Genomic DNA, 16,693 nt, shown 5'->3' on the forward strand with positions numbered 1-16,693 from the left:
AACCCTCAGTTTGTTTCCTGAGATTAAGAATTCCTCATATCAGTGAGGTCATATGATACATGTCTTTCTCTGTTTGACTTATTTCGCTCAGCATAATACCCTCCAGTTCCATCCACGTCGTTGCAAATGGCAAGATCTTATTCCTTTTGATGGCTGCATAATATTCCATTGTATATATATACCACATCTTCTTTATCCATTCATCTGTTGATGGACATCTTGGCTCTTTCCACAGTTTGGCTATTGTGGACATTGCTGCTATAAACATCGGGGTGCACGTAGCCTTTCGGGTCCCTACTTTTGTATCTTCGGGGTAAATACCCAGTAGTGCAATTGCTGGATCATATGGTAGCTCTATTTTCAACTTTTTGAGGAACCTCCATACTGTTTTCCAGAGTGGCTGCACCAGCTTGCATTCCCACCAACAGTGTAGGAGGGTTCCCCTTTCTCCGCATCCCCGCCAACATCTGTCATTTCCTGACTTGTTCATTTTAGCCATTCTGACTGGTGTGAGGTGGTATCTCATTGAGGTTTTGATTTGGATTTCCCTGATGCCGAGCGATATTGAACACTTTTTCATGTGGCAGACCTCCTCTTCTGAGATGTGTCAGACACTGAGAGCTTAGCGAAAATTGTGGCCCGCATATCATGTCAGCAGAACTGTGTTCTTGTTCTGATTAATGAATTGTAGGTTTTAAAGTGAGGACTCCTTCACTCAACTGCAGTACAAAAAACTAGAGGTGATGGAGAGCTAAGCTCACCCCCGTGAACAGTGGCAAAGAAAAAAATTGTTAAGTGAGGATTGACAAAGTATTCATCCCTCCAGTGTCAGGGGCCCTGAAATCCTAAATAAGGCTTTGAGTGTTAAAATATATAACTTAAAATATATTGGTAACAGCAGGACCAATTATCTGAACACTAAAAAAATGACTTTGGAGAAGGCTCGTTAGCCTGTGATTTGCTGAATGCTTTGGCAGAAAAGACTTTACATTAAAAATGCCCAGTTTGGGGGCGCCTGAGTGGCTCAGTCGTTAAGCGTCTGCCTTGGGTTCAGGTCATGATCCCAGGGTCCTGGGGTTGAGCCCTGCATCGGGCTCCCTGCTCCTCGGGGAGTCTGCTTCTCCCTCTGCCTGCCTCTGCCTCTGCTTATGTTCTCTCTCTCTCTCTCTCTCTCTGTCAAATAAATAAATAAAATCTTTAAAAAAATTCTAATAAAAAAATGCCCAATTTGTGGGAATGTAAATTGGTGTAGCCACTGAACAGTATGGAGGTTCCTCAAAAAATTAAAAATAGAACTACCATATGATCCAGCAATCCCACTCCTGGGTATTTTTCCAAAGGAAACAAAAACACTAACGTGAAGAGAAATCTGCACCCCTGTGTTCATTGTAACATTATTTACAATAGTCAAGACTTTGAAACAGCCTGAGTGTCAATCAGGATGGATGAACGAATTGGAATATATATACAATGGAATATTATTCAGCCATAAATAAGAATGAAATTTTGCCGTTTGTGACAACATGAGTGGACCTTGAGGGCATATGCTAAGTGAAATAAATCAGGGAGAGACAAATACCATATGATCTCACTTATATGTAGAATCAAAAAAAAAAAACAAACCACAAAACCAAAACACTAAGCTCACAGAGAGGACAAATTGGGAGTTGTCAGTGGGGAAGGGAGGAGGGGGGCAAAACGGGGGAAGGGGATTAAAAGGTACAAACTTCCAGCTCTAAAATAAATAAGTCCTGGGAATGTAACATACAGCATGGCGACTACAGTTAATAATACTGCATTGCATATTTGAATGTTGCTAGGAGAGTAAATCTTAAAATCTCTCATCACAAGAAAAATATTTTGTAACTATATATGGTGATGGTTATGAACCAGACTTGTGGTGATTATTTAGCAATATACACAAGTATCATTGTTATACACCTGAAACTAATATAATTTATATGTCAATTTATGCCTCAATTTTAAAAATGCGCAATTTGCAACTGCAAGTGCACTGTTCTACCTTTATGAGAAAAATAGAACAGTTTAACATCAAGCTCCAGCATCTTCCCTGAGGTTCAGTCTAAATAGTTTGTCCCGGGCTCCAGACCTCTGCATTTTCAGCTGTTTCCCAGCAAATGTCATGTAAAGGACTAGCATAATGATGATCCTGGACCCCAGTGCAATATTTTTTTAAAGATTTTATTTATTTATTATTAATTTTTATTTATTTATTTATTTGATTGAGAGAGAGAGCAAGAGCAGGAGCAGGGGGAGAGGGAGAAGCAGATTCCCCACCGAGCAGGGAGCCCAATGTAGGGCTCGATCCCAGGACCCTGGGAGCATGACCCGAGCCGAAGGCAGACGCTTAACCAACTGAGCCACCCAGGTGCTCCCCTATGCAATGTTATGTTTCATATACATGGATGCCTGTTAATCTCTATGCTATTATGTATGTCTGAAATAGTTTCTTTTAAAAAAAATTACTGGGGCGCCTGGGTGGCTCAGTTGGTTAGGCAACTGCCTTTGGCTCGGGTCATGATCCCAGAGTCCTGGGATCGAGTCCCACATCGGGCTCCCGGCTCAGCGGGGAGCCTGCTTCTCCCTCTGACCCTCTCCCCTCTCATGCTGTTTCTGTCTCTCTCTCTTTCTCTCAAATAAATAAATAAATAAATAAAAAATCTTTAAAAAAATTACTGAAAAAAGTTCTGATGAGTATAATGGGTTGTTGAAAGATTTGCATTAAAAATTTAAGTAGGAGTTTTTGCATGCTAGAAGCTTCTCTCTTAGGTATTAGGACAATGCAACTCTCCAAAACAATTCATTCCCCCAAGGAGACCAAGTCTTCATGGTTTTACTCTTTAAAAATGATTTTTAAGAAATATAAGCAAAAGCCCTTGGGATTCTTAAGTGTATTTTTAAAGAGAGTTTAGGCGAACCCTAAAATGAGATATATGTGTGGAATGTATATCCTTACAAACATATACAAATATTTTCCAAGGAGTTTGTCATGATGCAATATAATGACGACCAACATGGTATCATGTACATTTGCAGGGCTCGGTGAGTTTTGTTTATTTAGATTGACTTCTGTGACAGTTTTGCGAATGTTTTAAATTCACAAGTTGTCTTAAATGTAAAGTGTTTCTAAAAGTCCACAAGGCATATTCTCAAACCTCCAAAATGTTCCTGAACAGTGGAAAAATTTTATGTAAGAGGAACACGAAGGGGAGCTGGTGCAGGGAAATGTCTACAATTGCCCAAAGCAGGTTAACTCGAGTTAATGTTTCTGAGAAAAAATATTTGCAACTAACTTAAAATGGTGAAAACAGTTGCTTCATTTATTAGCACATGCCCAAATAATATATTTTTAGAAGCAAATACTGTTCCTGATTTGGATAACTTTTGCCTACTCTTCATCTGCATAATTCATTCTGATAATTTCTGATAATGTTTTCCTGAAGCTGCTTTCCTGATAGTAAGGAAGAGGCTTAACATTTTTTGATATATGTAAATTTAATAGTACCTATTAAAATTTTTTTCTACCACCAGATGTTACAAAACTGGTTAATATGTTTTAAAACTTTTCCCTTCATCCCAAAAGAAATGCGTGTACAGATTGGAAAATGTAGAATATATGAATAAACCAATAAAATTAAATAAAAAATTTTTGTTAACTCTTTGATATATACCTTTCTCTATATATCTCTGGGCTATAAGTCATACACGTGTACACTCGTGCACCAAAGTGGAGTCAACTCATAAAACTTTGCACAAAAACACATTAGCCAAAGTAATAATGATTGATATCTGGCAGTGTGGTTGGCTGAGAATTACTGTTTGATGTGAGTTTTCTTGAATTTTAAATGTAAATGGGATTCAAATAGTTAAAATCCAATTTTCTCTTTGATGCTATTGAGTTTGCCTGAGTCATAATAGTAATGCTTTCGTAGTATTTACATTTAAAACATTCTTTCTAAAATTACAGAGTTTTCACAGTACTTGCCAAGAATATATTGATGGGATTTTGTTTGTTTGTGTGCTTGCTTGTTTTAATTGAACTGCTCGAATTCAAGGATTCTTCTTTATGTTCTTAATAGCCAGTGTTTTTAAAGTAATTATTGTTATTTTTGAAGAGATCTCTAATAAGCATATCTACCAGAAAAGACTAAACATTTAGCATGTTTTTTTTCATGCAGTGGAATTAAGTATGTTTATTGTTCACTTACGTTTTCCCATCTGTTTTTTTCCCAATGTTTCACAGTCTATTAATTTTCTAATCCAAAAAAAATTATTTAAAAAGAAGTAATGATGGATTGATCCATTCTCTACCTGATGTTGAACCACATAAAAACCCTGGATTCCAGAAATAGGCTTATTTCCTTTCACTCAGTGACACATCTTTGAGGTCAAAGTCCCAGAGTTTGCTCCATCCCTTACAAAATAGCATGAGTGGAAATTTGGTTTTCCTTTTTGGGTAAAGTTTCTACAGAGCTTGCTGATAAAGCTCTTTAATTTTACTTTCTGCAAAACAATTATTTCTGGAGCTAAACTGAGATGAAGCTGATAATGGGTCTCAATTCTTCAACTTTAAAGCAGAAACTAGGGTCATAAAGACATGGAGTCCTGAAATACTCTCTCCTTCTGCTGAAGCCCACGGAACCCAGGGGAAGGGCAGGCAAGACTTTTCAGTTACTCTTCATTTGAGCCTTGCAAAATGGTTTTCTTTCAGGGACAGGTCTCTCAGAATAAAAGAAACTTGAGTGATGAGTTTTTAAAAAGTAATCTGAAGGAGACCTTTGTAAAACTAGCCAATCTGAAGTGCAGTAATTGCTAGATGTTTTTGAGGAGCAATCACCAGGACATCCATTAAAAAAAAAAAAAACCAGCACAGCTGGTAAATGTATCTCCTTCTATGAGTGGAAAGCCCTTGATTGACGTCGGCCTTTCAACCTGTATTTATCGAGTATGCCTAATACAGGCTCAATACTCAAACAGGTGGTAATACCTCTAATCGCTTCTCCCATTTGCCTTTCCTCTGACATCCTGACGCGCTCAGTCTTGACAGAAATCACACCATCACCCAGATGTTCTCTCTGTGTTTGATTCCAGCTGTGAAAGTTCAGGATGAGCTGGAGAATGTAAGCCTAGTTTGAAGTACAGGAGAAATCTGCTGGCACAGAATAAAAGTTATACTGTTTATTAAGGTTATGCAAATAGCCGTTGTACTTAGATCTCTGAGCCGGGCTTTTTCTTTTCTTTTTTTTTCTTTTTAATGAGGACAGTTCTTCGCGCAATTGCCAAACTAAGGCAAAAGAAAACTTTCTCAATCTTTATGATGCTTTCATCAGATAACCCATATAAAATATCTTCCAGAATACCCTGTCTCTTCAGACCTTAGAGTTTGTTCTTGGGAAGTTGGAGATAAACGAAGATGGCCTTAATAAATCAATCTAACATTGTAAATACAATGTTTCTGGTTATTTTCCCCCTTGGGGCAATAGGCCAGATATCACCAACAATTCAGATATTCTGGCCTTTCTCAAAATGTCACTGGAGCAAGAATATTACAGCTTAGCGAATTGTTGGACAAAATCAGGATGCTTTTTAGTAGTTTTGCCATAAGTAAAAATCAGCTGTCTTCTGGAAGTACCTATAACACACCTTCGGCCGGGTGTTGAATTTGGACTAAAAAGAATCCCTTGAAGAGGGAAATGTTTCCCTTCTCAAAGTGAAATTCCAGGGGCACCTGACTGGCTCACTCGGTAGAGTGTGCAACTCTTGATCTTGAGGTCATGAGCTGGAGCCCCATGTTGTGGGGTTAGTGTTTACTTCATAAATAAATAAATAAATAAAAAGTGAAATTCCAAGGAGAACATTTAAACCTGACTTTTGGCAGACATTAAGAAACAAACATGGAAGAATTGTGTTTGGGCAGGGAATGTTTGGGGCGGGGGGAGGGTTGTTTTATTTAGAGATTTGTTTGCTGTTGAGTGTTCGGAGGTGCTTGTTTGCCCCTCCTTAAAGCCATTACATCCTTATACTAGCTTGCTAGAGCTGCCAGAACGAAGTGCCACACACTGGGTGGCTTAAACAATAGAAATTTACTTTCTCCCAGTTCTGGAGGCTGGAAGTCTGAAATCAAGATGGCGGTTGATTTCTTCTGAAGCCTCTCTCCTCAGCTCATAGAAGGCAGGCATCTCCCTGTGTCTTCACATGATCTTCCCTCCTACACGTCTGTGTCCTTTTGGGTTGGGGGTCCACCCTAGTGACCTCATTTTAACTTAATTACCTCTTTTAAGACTTTACCTCCAAATACAAACATGTCCTGAAGTACCAGGGGTTAGGACTTAAACACCTGAATTTGTGAAGGACACAGTTCAGCCCACAGTAGCCCTGAGTCAGGGTGTCCTTGCCAAATCTATCAGACCTTTTCTTTGGAATGGTTCTAAGGGGAGAAGGTGGAAAGGTATTCTTGAATTTTCCACAAGACCTGGCTAGCTTATGCAGCAACTTTTTTTGTTTTTCTCCTCCTTCAATATGGAAGAATTAAAAAGTCCACTGAGAACTTTGAGAACACCTTGCTCTCTTTGCCTATAATTCTTTTTGTTTCTCCCAGACAAAAACGCATCTCTATCCATTTGCATATCCCAACTAGGAAATCTCTCTCCCTGTCTTTGCATATAAGTGCTAAGAAGGAGCTGGTCAGTGAATCTGGTCAGTCAGAGGCTTCACTGACGGATACCTTGAGATCACCCCCTGTTTTCTGAGCACCCCAACATACCTGACTCTGTACCAAGTGCAGACGTGTCCTCTCGTTTACTCCTAACAACCTTGTGAAGTAGGGACCATTCTCAACACTATTTTGCAGATGAGATCATGGAATCGTAGACACATTTGGTAATGTGTGGAAAGGCCTAGGGCTTAGTGCACTGGCCAGCAAGGACTTGAACCCAGGTAGTCTCATCCCAGACCTGAGCCCTTAATGTCTTCACAATACCTTTCCCTAGCCTTGCTGGCAGAGAGGAAACGTGTGTGTGGGGAGCTAACTGTATTTTTTTGAGCACCCAATGCAGAGAACTCTCTCGGGGCTTCTTAGAAGCCCTGGGTTCTAGCTCCAACTCAACTAACGCTTGCTAGCTAATCTTGTCTCCTAGTTACGTGAGGTGGGAGAATTGGATTCGATCCATGCTTCTCACACTTTTAGACTGAGATTCATAATGAGAAATACATTGTACTGTGTAGTCCAGTACCCAAATGCACACACACCAGGACACGCGCAAACACACATGGACACACATACATGCAAACACACCACTGCACACGCATGCATACATGGGCCGCGGAAATGAAACAGATTGTTCACGAATCACGCACCGACGTGAAATACATGTGAATGCCCTCTGATCGTTTCTCTTCTCTTTCAGTTACTTTTGGAAACACTGATTGTGACCTACTCAAATGGGTCGGTCAAAAGCTGAACCAACCCAGTTTGGACTTCTATAACCTTAAAATCCTGTTAGCCTAGGTGGATGTTTCTTTGGAGCTTCTCTTATCTTAAATGCACAGACATTATTTGAGTATTAAATATTACAGAGGACAGCCCTTTTGCCTCCAGTCTAAGCTAATTGCATAATAGTAATAATAATCAAGTCCACTTATTGTGTACCTCCCCTGTGACAGAGGCTTAAAATTATCTATCTCCTGTAGCTACGGGCTATAGGTATTATTATCTCTGACTTACAGAGGAGGAGACCAAGGCTCAGATTAAGGAATTTGCTCGAGGTCACATGGGTAGTAAGTGGCAGAGCTGAGATTTGAACTGATGTCATTCTAATCCCAAAGCCCTTAAGTGCTTTTCTTGTAGGGGAAGGGGTATACAGGGGTCAAGAAGGAGAAGTGAGGTCTGGAAACTGCTGTAGCTGAATGCGACTTCTTCCCTAATGGTCTGCTGTCCCTGGCAGAGACAACTGTCCTTTGGGGTGCTAAGCCACCACTATAACAGTGATTAAAATCTGTGCCTGGGGAGCATTTCCCACCCCCCGCCCCAACCCCAAGCCACCTTCAGACCAGTTAAATCACAGTCTCTGGGGCTGGGACCCAGGCCTCTGTTTTTCATAGCTCCCAGGTAATTTCAACGTGGGGCCAAGGTTGAGAACCTTTACTCTGAAGTTAAAGAAATGAAGGAGTTTTAAGGGCTTTTCCATTTTTCTTCCTGCAAACGAGATTTCATAAAATATTGCCAAAACGTCTTCAACTACTGTTACAAAGCTGAAGTACAAACTGTTTCTAGTTCGTTGGAGCACATTTAACAACAACAAAAAAAAAATCAGGTAACCTTGTATCTACTTCAAAACCAAAGAAAGTAGACATTGCTAAAGGGATGGATGAGGAGGTGGTCCAGGCACCTATCTCCGTGATACTTTGTAACTCAGCTCACATAATTTTGAAAATCATTTTTCATATGACTAAGGAAGTTAGTTGTTGAATTAATTAATCAGCAGCTAGGTTACCCAGTGGTCATTGGCCAAGTTCACGGGGTACAATGTAGAAAGCCAAACCAGACTCAGGTAACTGTAAATATTATAAGCAATCACATTTTCTTAAAAAGAGCCTCCATGGAAGATTTCCGCTTTTTCCCATGGATTAGGAGAACTGTGGTCAAACCGAAGACGCTCCCTCACATCAGGTCCCACAGGAACAAGACGATACCTTTTTTTTTTTAAGATTTTATTTATTTATTTAACAGAAAGAGAGAGAGGGAGAGCAGGAACACAAGCAGGGGGAGTGGTAGAGGGAGAAGCAGAATTCCCGCTTAGCAAGGAGCCTGATGCGGGGCTCGATCCCAGGACCCTGGGATCATGACCTGAGCTGAAGGCAGATGCTTAACGACTGAGCCACCCAGGCGCCCCAGGAAGATACCTTTTGACTAACCTCTCACCCACCCTGATTTTAGGCCTGTGTTGTTCCAGCGTGTGATCTGTGTGTTCCATTTGGAAATATAGCTGACCACACTCAGTGTCCCTGTGGTCCCTGCAGGACTCTCTAAAACAGGGGCTGTCTCATATGGCTGGGTTTCGTCCATGTCTCCGGAGGACAGTTTTAATAATGTTAAAAATATGTACGGTTTTTGTCCTTCCGAGAATGAAAATACAGTACTACCATAACAACAACAACAATCCGTCTTGCTCTGGAAGCCCCTGACAGATGACAGGTCCCAAGCACTCCTGCAGAGGCCAACCTGGATAGAGGCCCGAGCTTCTGTTCTGCCCTTGGTCACAGTGCTCAATGTTTGCTTGCAGAATGACGTGGCTGTGCTTCTGAAACCAATATCAGAAAAGATTCAGGAAATCCAGACTTTCCGAGAGAGAAACCGGGGGAGTAAAATGTTCAATCATCTCTCGGCCGTCAGCGAAAGCATCCCTGCCCTCGGCTGGATAGCTGTGGTGAGTCCTGTCTGCGTGGAATGGCATCCCGGCACCTTGTCCCTTTTTTGGAGTGTTTGGGAGAACTTCTAGCTACTTTCGGGCTCTTTCCTCTGTCTATTACACTGCAGGGAATTCCTCTCACGGTGAATGCTCCAGATCTTTCTTACCCTGTTTACGGTTCAGTGCTTTGTGTTCTGAGATGTGGAAATGTCTCACCCCCGCCCCTTTACAGAGCAAAATGTTTGCCTCCAACTTTCACTTAATATTTCCATGGCTTTTCTTCATCTTGAAGGCATTTTCTTTCTTATCCTATTTTTTTTTCCTCCTATGCTTGGGTGATGGTCCTGCTCTCTCAGTCCCCCAAACCCGGTCCTTATGTCAAGGAGATGAATGATGCCGCCACCTTTTACACTAACAGGGTCCTAAAAGACTACAAACACAGGTATGTATTCCTTTATTAGCCAAATTTTCAGTTGCTTGCTTGTTAGACATTTGTCCCAAAGCTTCATGTAGTTCACCCCTGATTCCTTTCAAAGGCGAGCTTACGGTAAATGTTAAGGAAATATCCCACTTCTGCAGCTAAAGCAAAGTGGGACGTGAGGTCTGTTATCCAGATAATGTATGTGCATTAGAATATCTGCCTCAGTTCTCTTGTGATGATAAACTCCCTACTTGAATCCGTGTCACCCCATACATGTTCCCACAACAGCCAGAGAGCTCTGTGATAGTTCGTGATGGACCCGCCCTAGAGGGTCACAACTCTTTACGCTGCCCAAGACAGAGTTGGTGGGTGAGCAGAGAGAAGAAAGGAGAAATCGGGAAATGAAGTGTAAATAAGCAACAGAAATGAGATGTGACAATTAACCAGGCCACTGAGAGGGAAACCAGTGAGTGCGTTAAGACGAAATACAGTTGGGGTGGACAAGAGAGACACACATCTATAAAAAGAGCAGCGCAGATGAGTCCAAACCAAGCTGGAGAACCAGCTTAAAAAGGCATCACATTCTACAGTACAAATAAGAGATCCTAGAGACACTTTAAACTGGTGTTGGAATTGAAAATGGGATTGAATGGAGACATGCCATAAGTGTCTCTAAACTACTCAAGGGATGTCATGGGATTTCTTCCCCTCTGATACATAATGTCACGGCTGGCCCTATAAACAGCTAGCTAAATGTGATGTGGCTGATATCTAGTCACTCAGAGAAGGAATGAGGCAAAAATAAAAGCAATAAAGTTCCATTCCCTGGGCACCAGGCTCAAGAGAGGATGGATATAGGAGTATTGAGCCGGACTCAAGAGTGGATCCCCCTCTGAGCTCTTGGGTGGCAGAAGCAGAAGTGTTCATCAGCCAGCGAATGCAGGGGCTCCTGCATCTCACTCGCTGGCTCAGGCTGTTCAGTTGGAGAAACTTGAGGACCAGGTCACTGACCAATATTACAATTCAAAATTTGCATAACTTTCACTTTTAGGTTATTTTTCGTTTTAATAAACATTGAGTAGATATGAAAGAATATTTATAAAATATATGGAAGATACAATCACAACACAAAAAATACTCCCTGTATTCACCACTCAGTTTAAGAAATATGTACCAATATTTTTTACTACAATAAACAGACACGCTCAACAATTCTACTCCTAGGTATATTTCCAAAAGAAATGAAACATGTTCACACAAAAGCTTATACACAAATGTTTGTAGCAGCATTATTTACAATAGCCAAAAAGTGGAAACAATCCAAATGTTCGTCAACAGCAATAGATAGATAAAATGTATATCCATACAATGGTGTGTTATTCAGACATTAAGAAAATGAAGTATTGATACAAGAGCAACGTGGATGAACCTTGAAAACAACCTAAGTGAAAGAAGTCAGATACAAAAAAAACAAAAAACAAAAAACAAAAAAAACACATATTGCATGACTCCATTTGTATGAAATTCTAGAATAGGCAGATCCATAGAGACAGAAAGTAGCTTAGCAATTGCCCAGGACTGGGGAAGTTTGGGGGAAATGTTAGGGAACTGCTAATGGATATGAGATTTCTTTTGTGGGGTGATGTACTCTTACAAAATTGACTGGTGATGGTTGTCTGACTCTGTTGACCTAATCTGTTGGATTATACACTTTAAATGGGTGAATTGTAGGGGACGTGAATTGTATCTCAGAAAAGCTATTATATTAAAACAAAACAAAAAAACAGCCACAGTGCTGAGCTGCCCTCATAGAGTTCAGTCATCCTGTGTTCGGGAAACAGGCGTTTGGTTGAGCACTTGTGCCCAGAGAGTGCTACAACTCTGTGTTGCATTAGGGACTGGGTGTTCCCTGTTTGTAGGAAATCTCCTTGAAATAGCACCCTCCTTACCACTCTAAACTTCTCCCAATTTCATGACTCTCTTGGCCAGATAATTCAATCAGATTATTAAAAAGCAAGCCAAAGGACTTTTTTTTTCCAATACCAATTCTCCTTTCTGAAAGCACATTGCTTTTCATTTTGCATCAGAAGTAGTGCACAAAGAAATGGGTCTCCCTCCACGTTCATCTGCCCATGAGAGATCACGTGAGGACGCATGGCCCAAATTGCTGGGTTCGCTCCCCGTGGTCCTCTCTGCCGCACGCCTGAAGCGCAGGGAGGGCATTTGGCTCCTCTCAGGAGAGACCTGGGTCACCAGCCTGACAGGGTCCTTTTCAGAATTGGTTCACGGTGACTGAACCGGAAAGACAATTGGTCCAGGGTCATCCAGAGCCTTAGTTACTGGATTACCATGTTCCCACCAATCTTTTTTAAATTTTATTTTAGATCCTAACTCTACTCTCTTCCACCCTCTTTTATAACAAAGCGATTTACGCCACGTGGATTGGGTGAAGTCATATTTGAGCATTTGGAGTGAGCTGCAAGCATACATCAAGGAACACCACACCACAGGCCTTACTTGGAACAAAACCGTAAGTACCAAGCCCTCTGCCACCCAGGTAAAGAAAGGCCATGGAAATATTCATTCCTGGTAGCTTAGAAATTTCACACTTTAGAATTTACCTCAAGGAAAGCGTAAGATAAAATAGGTATGTAGAAACTGTTTATGCAAGTGTCATTTGTCATGGAGCAATCTGGAGATTGCCTATAGGACATGCAGAAAGAAAATGGTTAAGTTGTCCATGGTAAGAACCCAACGAAACATTCTTCAGCTGTTAAAAGTAACATATATGAGGGGCACCTGGCTGGCTTAGTCGGTAGAGCTTGTGACTCTTGATCTTGGGGTCATGAATTTAAGCCCTGTGTTGGGTGTAGAGATTACTTAAGTAAATAATTATTTAAAATCTAACATATATGATGTCTACATGGGAAATGATTTACCAGCCAGCGTGACTGAGTGCAAAAGGTTTTGAGCACTAAGATGGCATATATATTAAGAAACTGTGATAAAAATTAAAGGAAAAGGGAAGGTTTGAAAATAGTTACAATTTTAAGGAGATAGAATTACTAATAAAAATGTCTTTTTAAATGCTTGAAATTTCTCTTTTGGCATTCAAGATTTCTCCAATAATATTTTTGAATACTCGGGCAATCCTAGTGCTTTGAATAGTATCTTAGTCATAGGATAAAATCCCAGCCTTTGAATGTTGGCCGTGACCTTTGCCCTGCCCTCGTCTTCAGCCTGGTCCGTGCTCTCTTCCCGCCTCTCACTGCTTCCCCGCACAGCCAGACTACTTGGGGAGGCCTCAACACATGCCGTGCTTAGGTCAAACCAGATCAGATTGTTGTCATTTCAAAGTTTGCAGATCTCAGATGGTTTAGCCCTTTCTGCAATGTCCCAAACATATGTCATGCCGTATGACTTTCCCTGGAATGGATGTTTCTCCTCTGTGCTTCCTTCGTATCTTGAGTATAGCTCAATCATAGCCCTCAGCTCATGCGATTGTCGTTTGTATGTGTGTGTTTTGGAGGCTCTCCCACTCAGCTGGAAACTCCTCTCTGTCTCCAGCCCCTAACACAGTACCTGGCACAGAGCAAGCACTCAATAAATGGTTTGAACTGTGAGGTAGGGAGGGAGGGGCCCCCGGGCGACTCAGTCAGTTAAGCATCTCACTCTTGATTTCGGCTCAGGTCATGATCTCAGGGTCATGAGATCGAGCCCCAGGTGGGGCGCCGCACTCAGGGCAGTCTGCTTGAGATTCTCTCTCTCCTTTCCCTCTGCCCCTTTACCCTGCTCTCACGCGCACACGCATTCTCTCTCCCTCTAAAATAAATATAATCTTAAAAAAAATTGTGAGGTAGGGGACTCTTAGACTCTTCCTCGCCCTTTTAAGCCTCTGCACTTGTTATAGAAAGGCTTCCCATGGAAACGTCCTTCCATTAGAAATGAATGTTACCTTTAAATGGTCAAAGTGGATGGTCCAACTGGAGTTAATACTGACAAAATAAAGTGGCGAATTTGTGAATTCCGTTTAGGGATAGCACTCTCATTCTCCCAGTGGCCATGCTCCAGGCCCTAGCTCTCATCCAGAACGTCGATGAGGTCAGCTTAATACCAATGCCAAGTTTGTGACTTTTCAAAGGAGTGTGGGACTTCTGCCTTTGCTCACCAACCCTTGTACAAACGTTAATATTGACCCCCATAGACTGATACTCCCTTTTATTTTCTACTTTGCCTATTTTCTCCATAAGCAAAAATGCACAGTTGTGAAGTACAACAACTAAGTTGATTATTTTTCTTCTGCCTACAATATTATGATTTTTGAGAAGAGTTCATAAACACTTGAAGTGTTTTAATATGGAAAGGTGTATAAGGATGCAGGTGGGTGTTTGGGTGGATGGATTAGAATTATTTTTCATACACGTTCAATGAGATGCTGTCTTGTTATAGATCAGTTTGTCATAAAGGGGAATTGTCACGTGTTTGCTGCGGAAATAGGTCATCACTAGAGAGTAGTAAACTAACAAGCAAGAGTCCTTGGATGTCTTATTATTATATTCATGGTAGATAAATGGAAAAGGAAAGAGAACCCATTTGTGAGAAATAATCATGTTGATAAAAGCTAGTCCATTAATTTTCTAACGACACCCATGGAAAAGAAAATTACTTTTAAATGGTTTCAATACCTTTTACCACAATGTACAAAGCTGAGTAATGGTGTTTTGAATATATAAGAATCAAATATTAGGGGCACCTGGGTGGCTCATTCGGTTGAGCATCTGCCTCTTGATTTCGGCTCATGTCATGATCTCAGGGTCATGAGATGGAGCCTTGTTTCAGCTCCATGCTGGATGTGGAGTCTGCTTAAAATTCTCCCTCTCTCCTTCTGCCCCTCCCCCTCTAAAAAAAGAATCAAATATTAATTATAGAAGAATAAACATAGTTGTTTTCCTTTATTCTAGAGTGAATACTTATGTTTTCATTATTTTCATTAGAAATATAAGCCTTGTAACAATGGCTTTCAAACTTTAAAAAGCAACTAATGATGAGAAATACAGTTCACACATACACACACATACCCCACACACACCCTGTTCACAATACTAAAACAAGTTTTACAAGAACACTTCTGTCTCTACATGAAATGCATTCAAATATTTTTTCTATTTTATTTCATGTTTTATAAAATTCTGGCTGAGACCTGCTAAACTGATTTCAGGACCCGACACATGGTACATTTTTAAAAACTTGTTATAAAACATAAATGTTATAGTTATACAAGTGTGTATATATTTTATATAAAATATAATCCTTGGAGCAGGCATTGGGTATCGTGGATTGCCGTAATAATAATGGCAGCTATTATGTACTAAGCATATGTTATGCTGTGGGAGAATTCGATTTCAAATGGTAATTGTAGGGGCACCTGGATGGCTCAGTCAGCTAAGCATCCAACTCTTGATTTTGGCTCAGGTTCTGGTCTCAGGGTCATGAGATCGAGCCCCATGTCGGGCTCTGCGCTAGGTGTGAAGCCTGCTTAAGATTCTCTACCTCTCCTTCTGCCCCTCCCCACTCTCTGCTCATGTATGCACATGGGTGCTCTTTCTTTCTCTCCCTCAAAAATAAATAAATAAATAAATAAATAAATAAATAAATAAATAAATAAAATGGTAATTGTTATAAAGCAGAGCACCTACTTCACTTCTTTGATAGTAAAGTTTTGGCCAGATATTAAAAGTGAGGAAGGGAGGGGCGCCTGGGTGGCTCAGCCGTTAAGCGTCTGCCTTCGGCTCAGGTCATGATCCCAGGGTCCTAGGATCGAGCCCCGCATCGGGCTCCCTGCTCGGCGGGAAGCCTGCTTCTCCCTCTCCCACTCCCCCTGCTTGTGTTCCTTCTCTCACTGTTTCTCTCTCTCTCTGTCAAATAAATAAAATCTTAAAAAAAAAAAAAGTGAGGAAGGATTATGGTAAGAAAGTGTTGGTTCAGAGAACATCCTATGTGCAAAATCTTTTACAAGTTTTAAGACGTATGTATAGAAATATATTCCCTAATATTTTGGTCCTCTTCTTCTAAGGTTTGGAGTAAAATATATATATATTCCAAAGTATATTATAAAAACCAAAGATTTTGGGATGCCTGGGTGGCTCAGTCAGTTAAGTGTCTGCCTTCGGCTCAGGTCCTGATTCCAGGGTCCTGGGATCGAGTCCCACGTCGGGCTCCTTGCTTGGTGAGGAGCCTGCTTCTCCCTCTGCCTCTGCCCCTCCCCCTGCTTGTGTTCTCTCTCTCTCTGACAAATAAATAAATAAAATCTTAAAAAACAAAACAAACAAAAAACCATAGTTTTTAAATCTAAATGGCTAAAAACTATTTAAAAGATTCCAAAACATACTCCATAGCATAAATCAAACTGATTTTACTTACTATGATCTGTCAACCTAGCAGCAAAATGAAAGATAATCGTTCAGAATCACAGCATTCTTGCACGGACGGTAGAATGCTCTGATCAGATGGCCTTGGGAAGAAAAAATAAATAGGAATAACTTCATGACTTTGCCCACTGATCACAACCATGCAACCATAAGATGATAAGGATCCAAGAGAATGTAGCAAGATGCGGTGTTGGCGTTCGAGGATACCACAACACTCAGAAGGTTGAAGCAACACATTCCACTTGGAGGCTGGCGATTCTTGGGGCCCGAGACTGGAGCGGGGGTCTGTGCGCAAGTGTGCAGGCAAGGGGGGGAGCAGCTGCGGGTCATCTCTGGAGCACTTCTTGTTACGCTTACTGTGGGAAACAAAATCTTCTCGTTTCTGCAAGCTTTCCTTCACCAGGACGGAGGTCCAG

At 41.0% G+C, this 16,693-nt stretch overlaps 1 protein-coding gene across 1 annotated transcript in view; it reads left to right on the forward strand.

Moving 5' to 3' along the window:
* Nucleotides 1–16,693, forward strand: part of CAP2 (cyclase associated actin cytoskeleton regulatory protein 2) — a 134,987-nt gene that overhangs the window by 88,446 nt on the left and 29,848 nt on the right. The window contains exons 5-7 of the mRNA XM_032425021.1: nt 9,303–9,446; nt 9,785–9,870; nt 12,274–12,379. Of these exons, the coding sequence (XP_032280912.1) occupies nt 9,303–9,446; nt 9,785–9,870; nt 12,274–12,379 (336 nt within the window). The remainder of the gene's footprint in view (nt 1–9,302; nt 9,447–9,784; nt 9,871–12,273; nt 12,380–16,693) is intronic.

Source organism: Phoca vitulina, unplaced genomic scaffold (assembly GCF_004348235.1).
Source record: "Phoca vitulina isolate PV1807 unplaced genomic scaffold, GSC_HSeal_1.0 scaffold31, whole genome shotgun sequence".
Taxonomy (NCBI): Eukaryota; Metazoa; Chordata; class Mammalia; order Carnivora; family Phocidae; genus Phoca; species Phoca vitulina.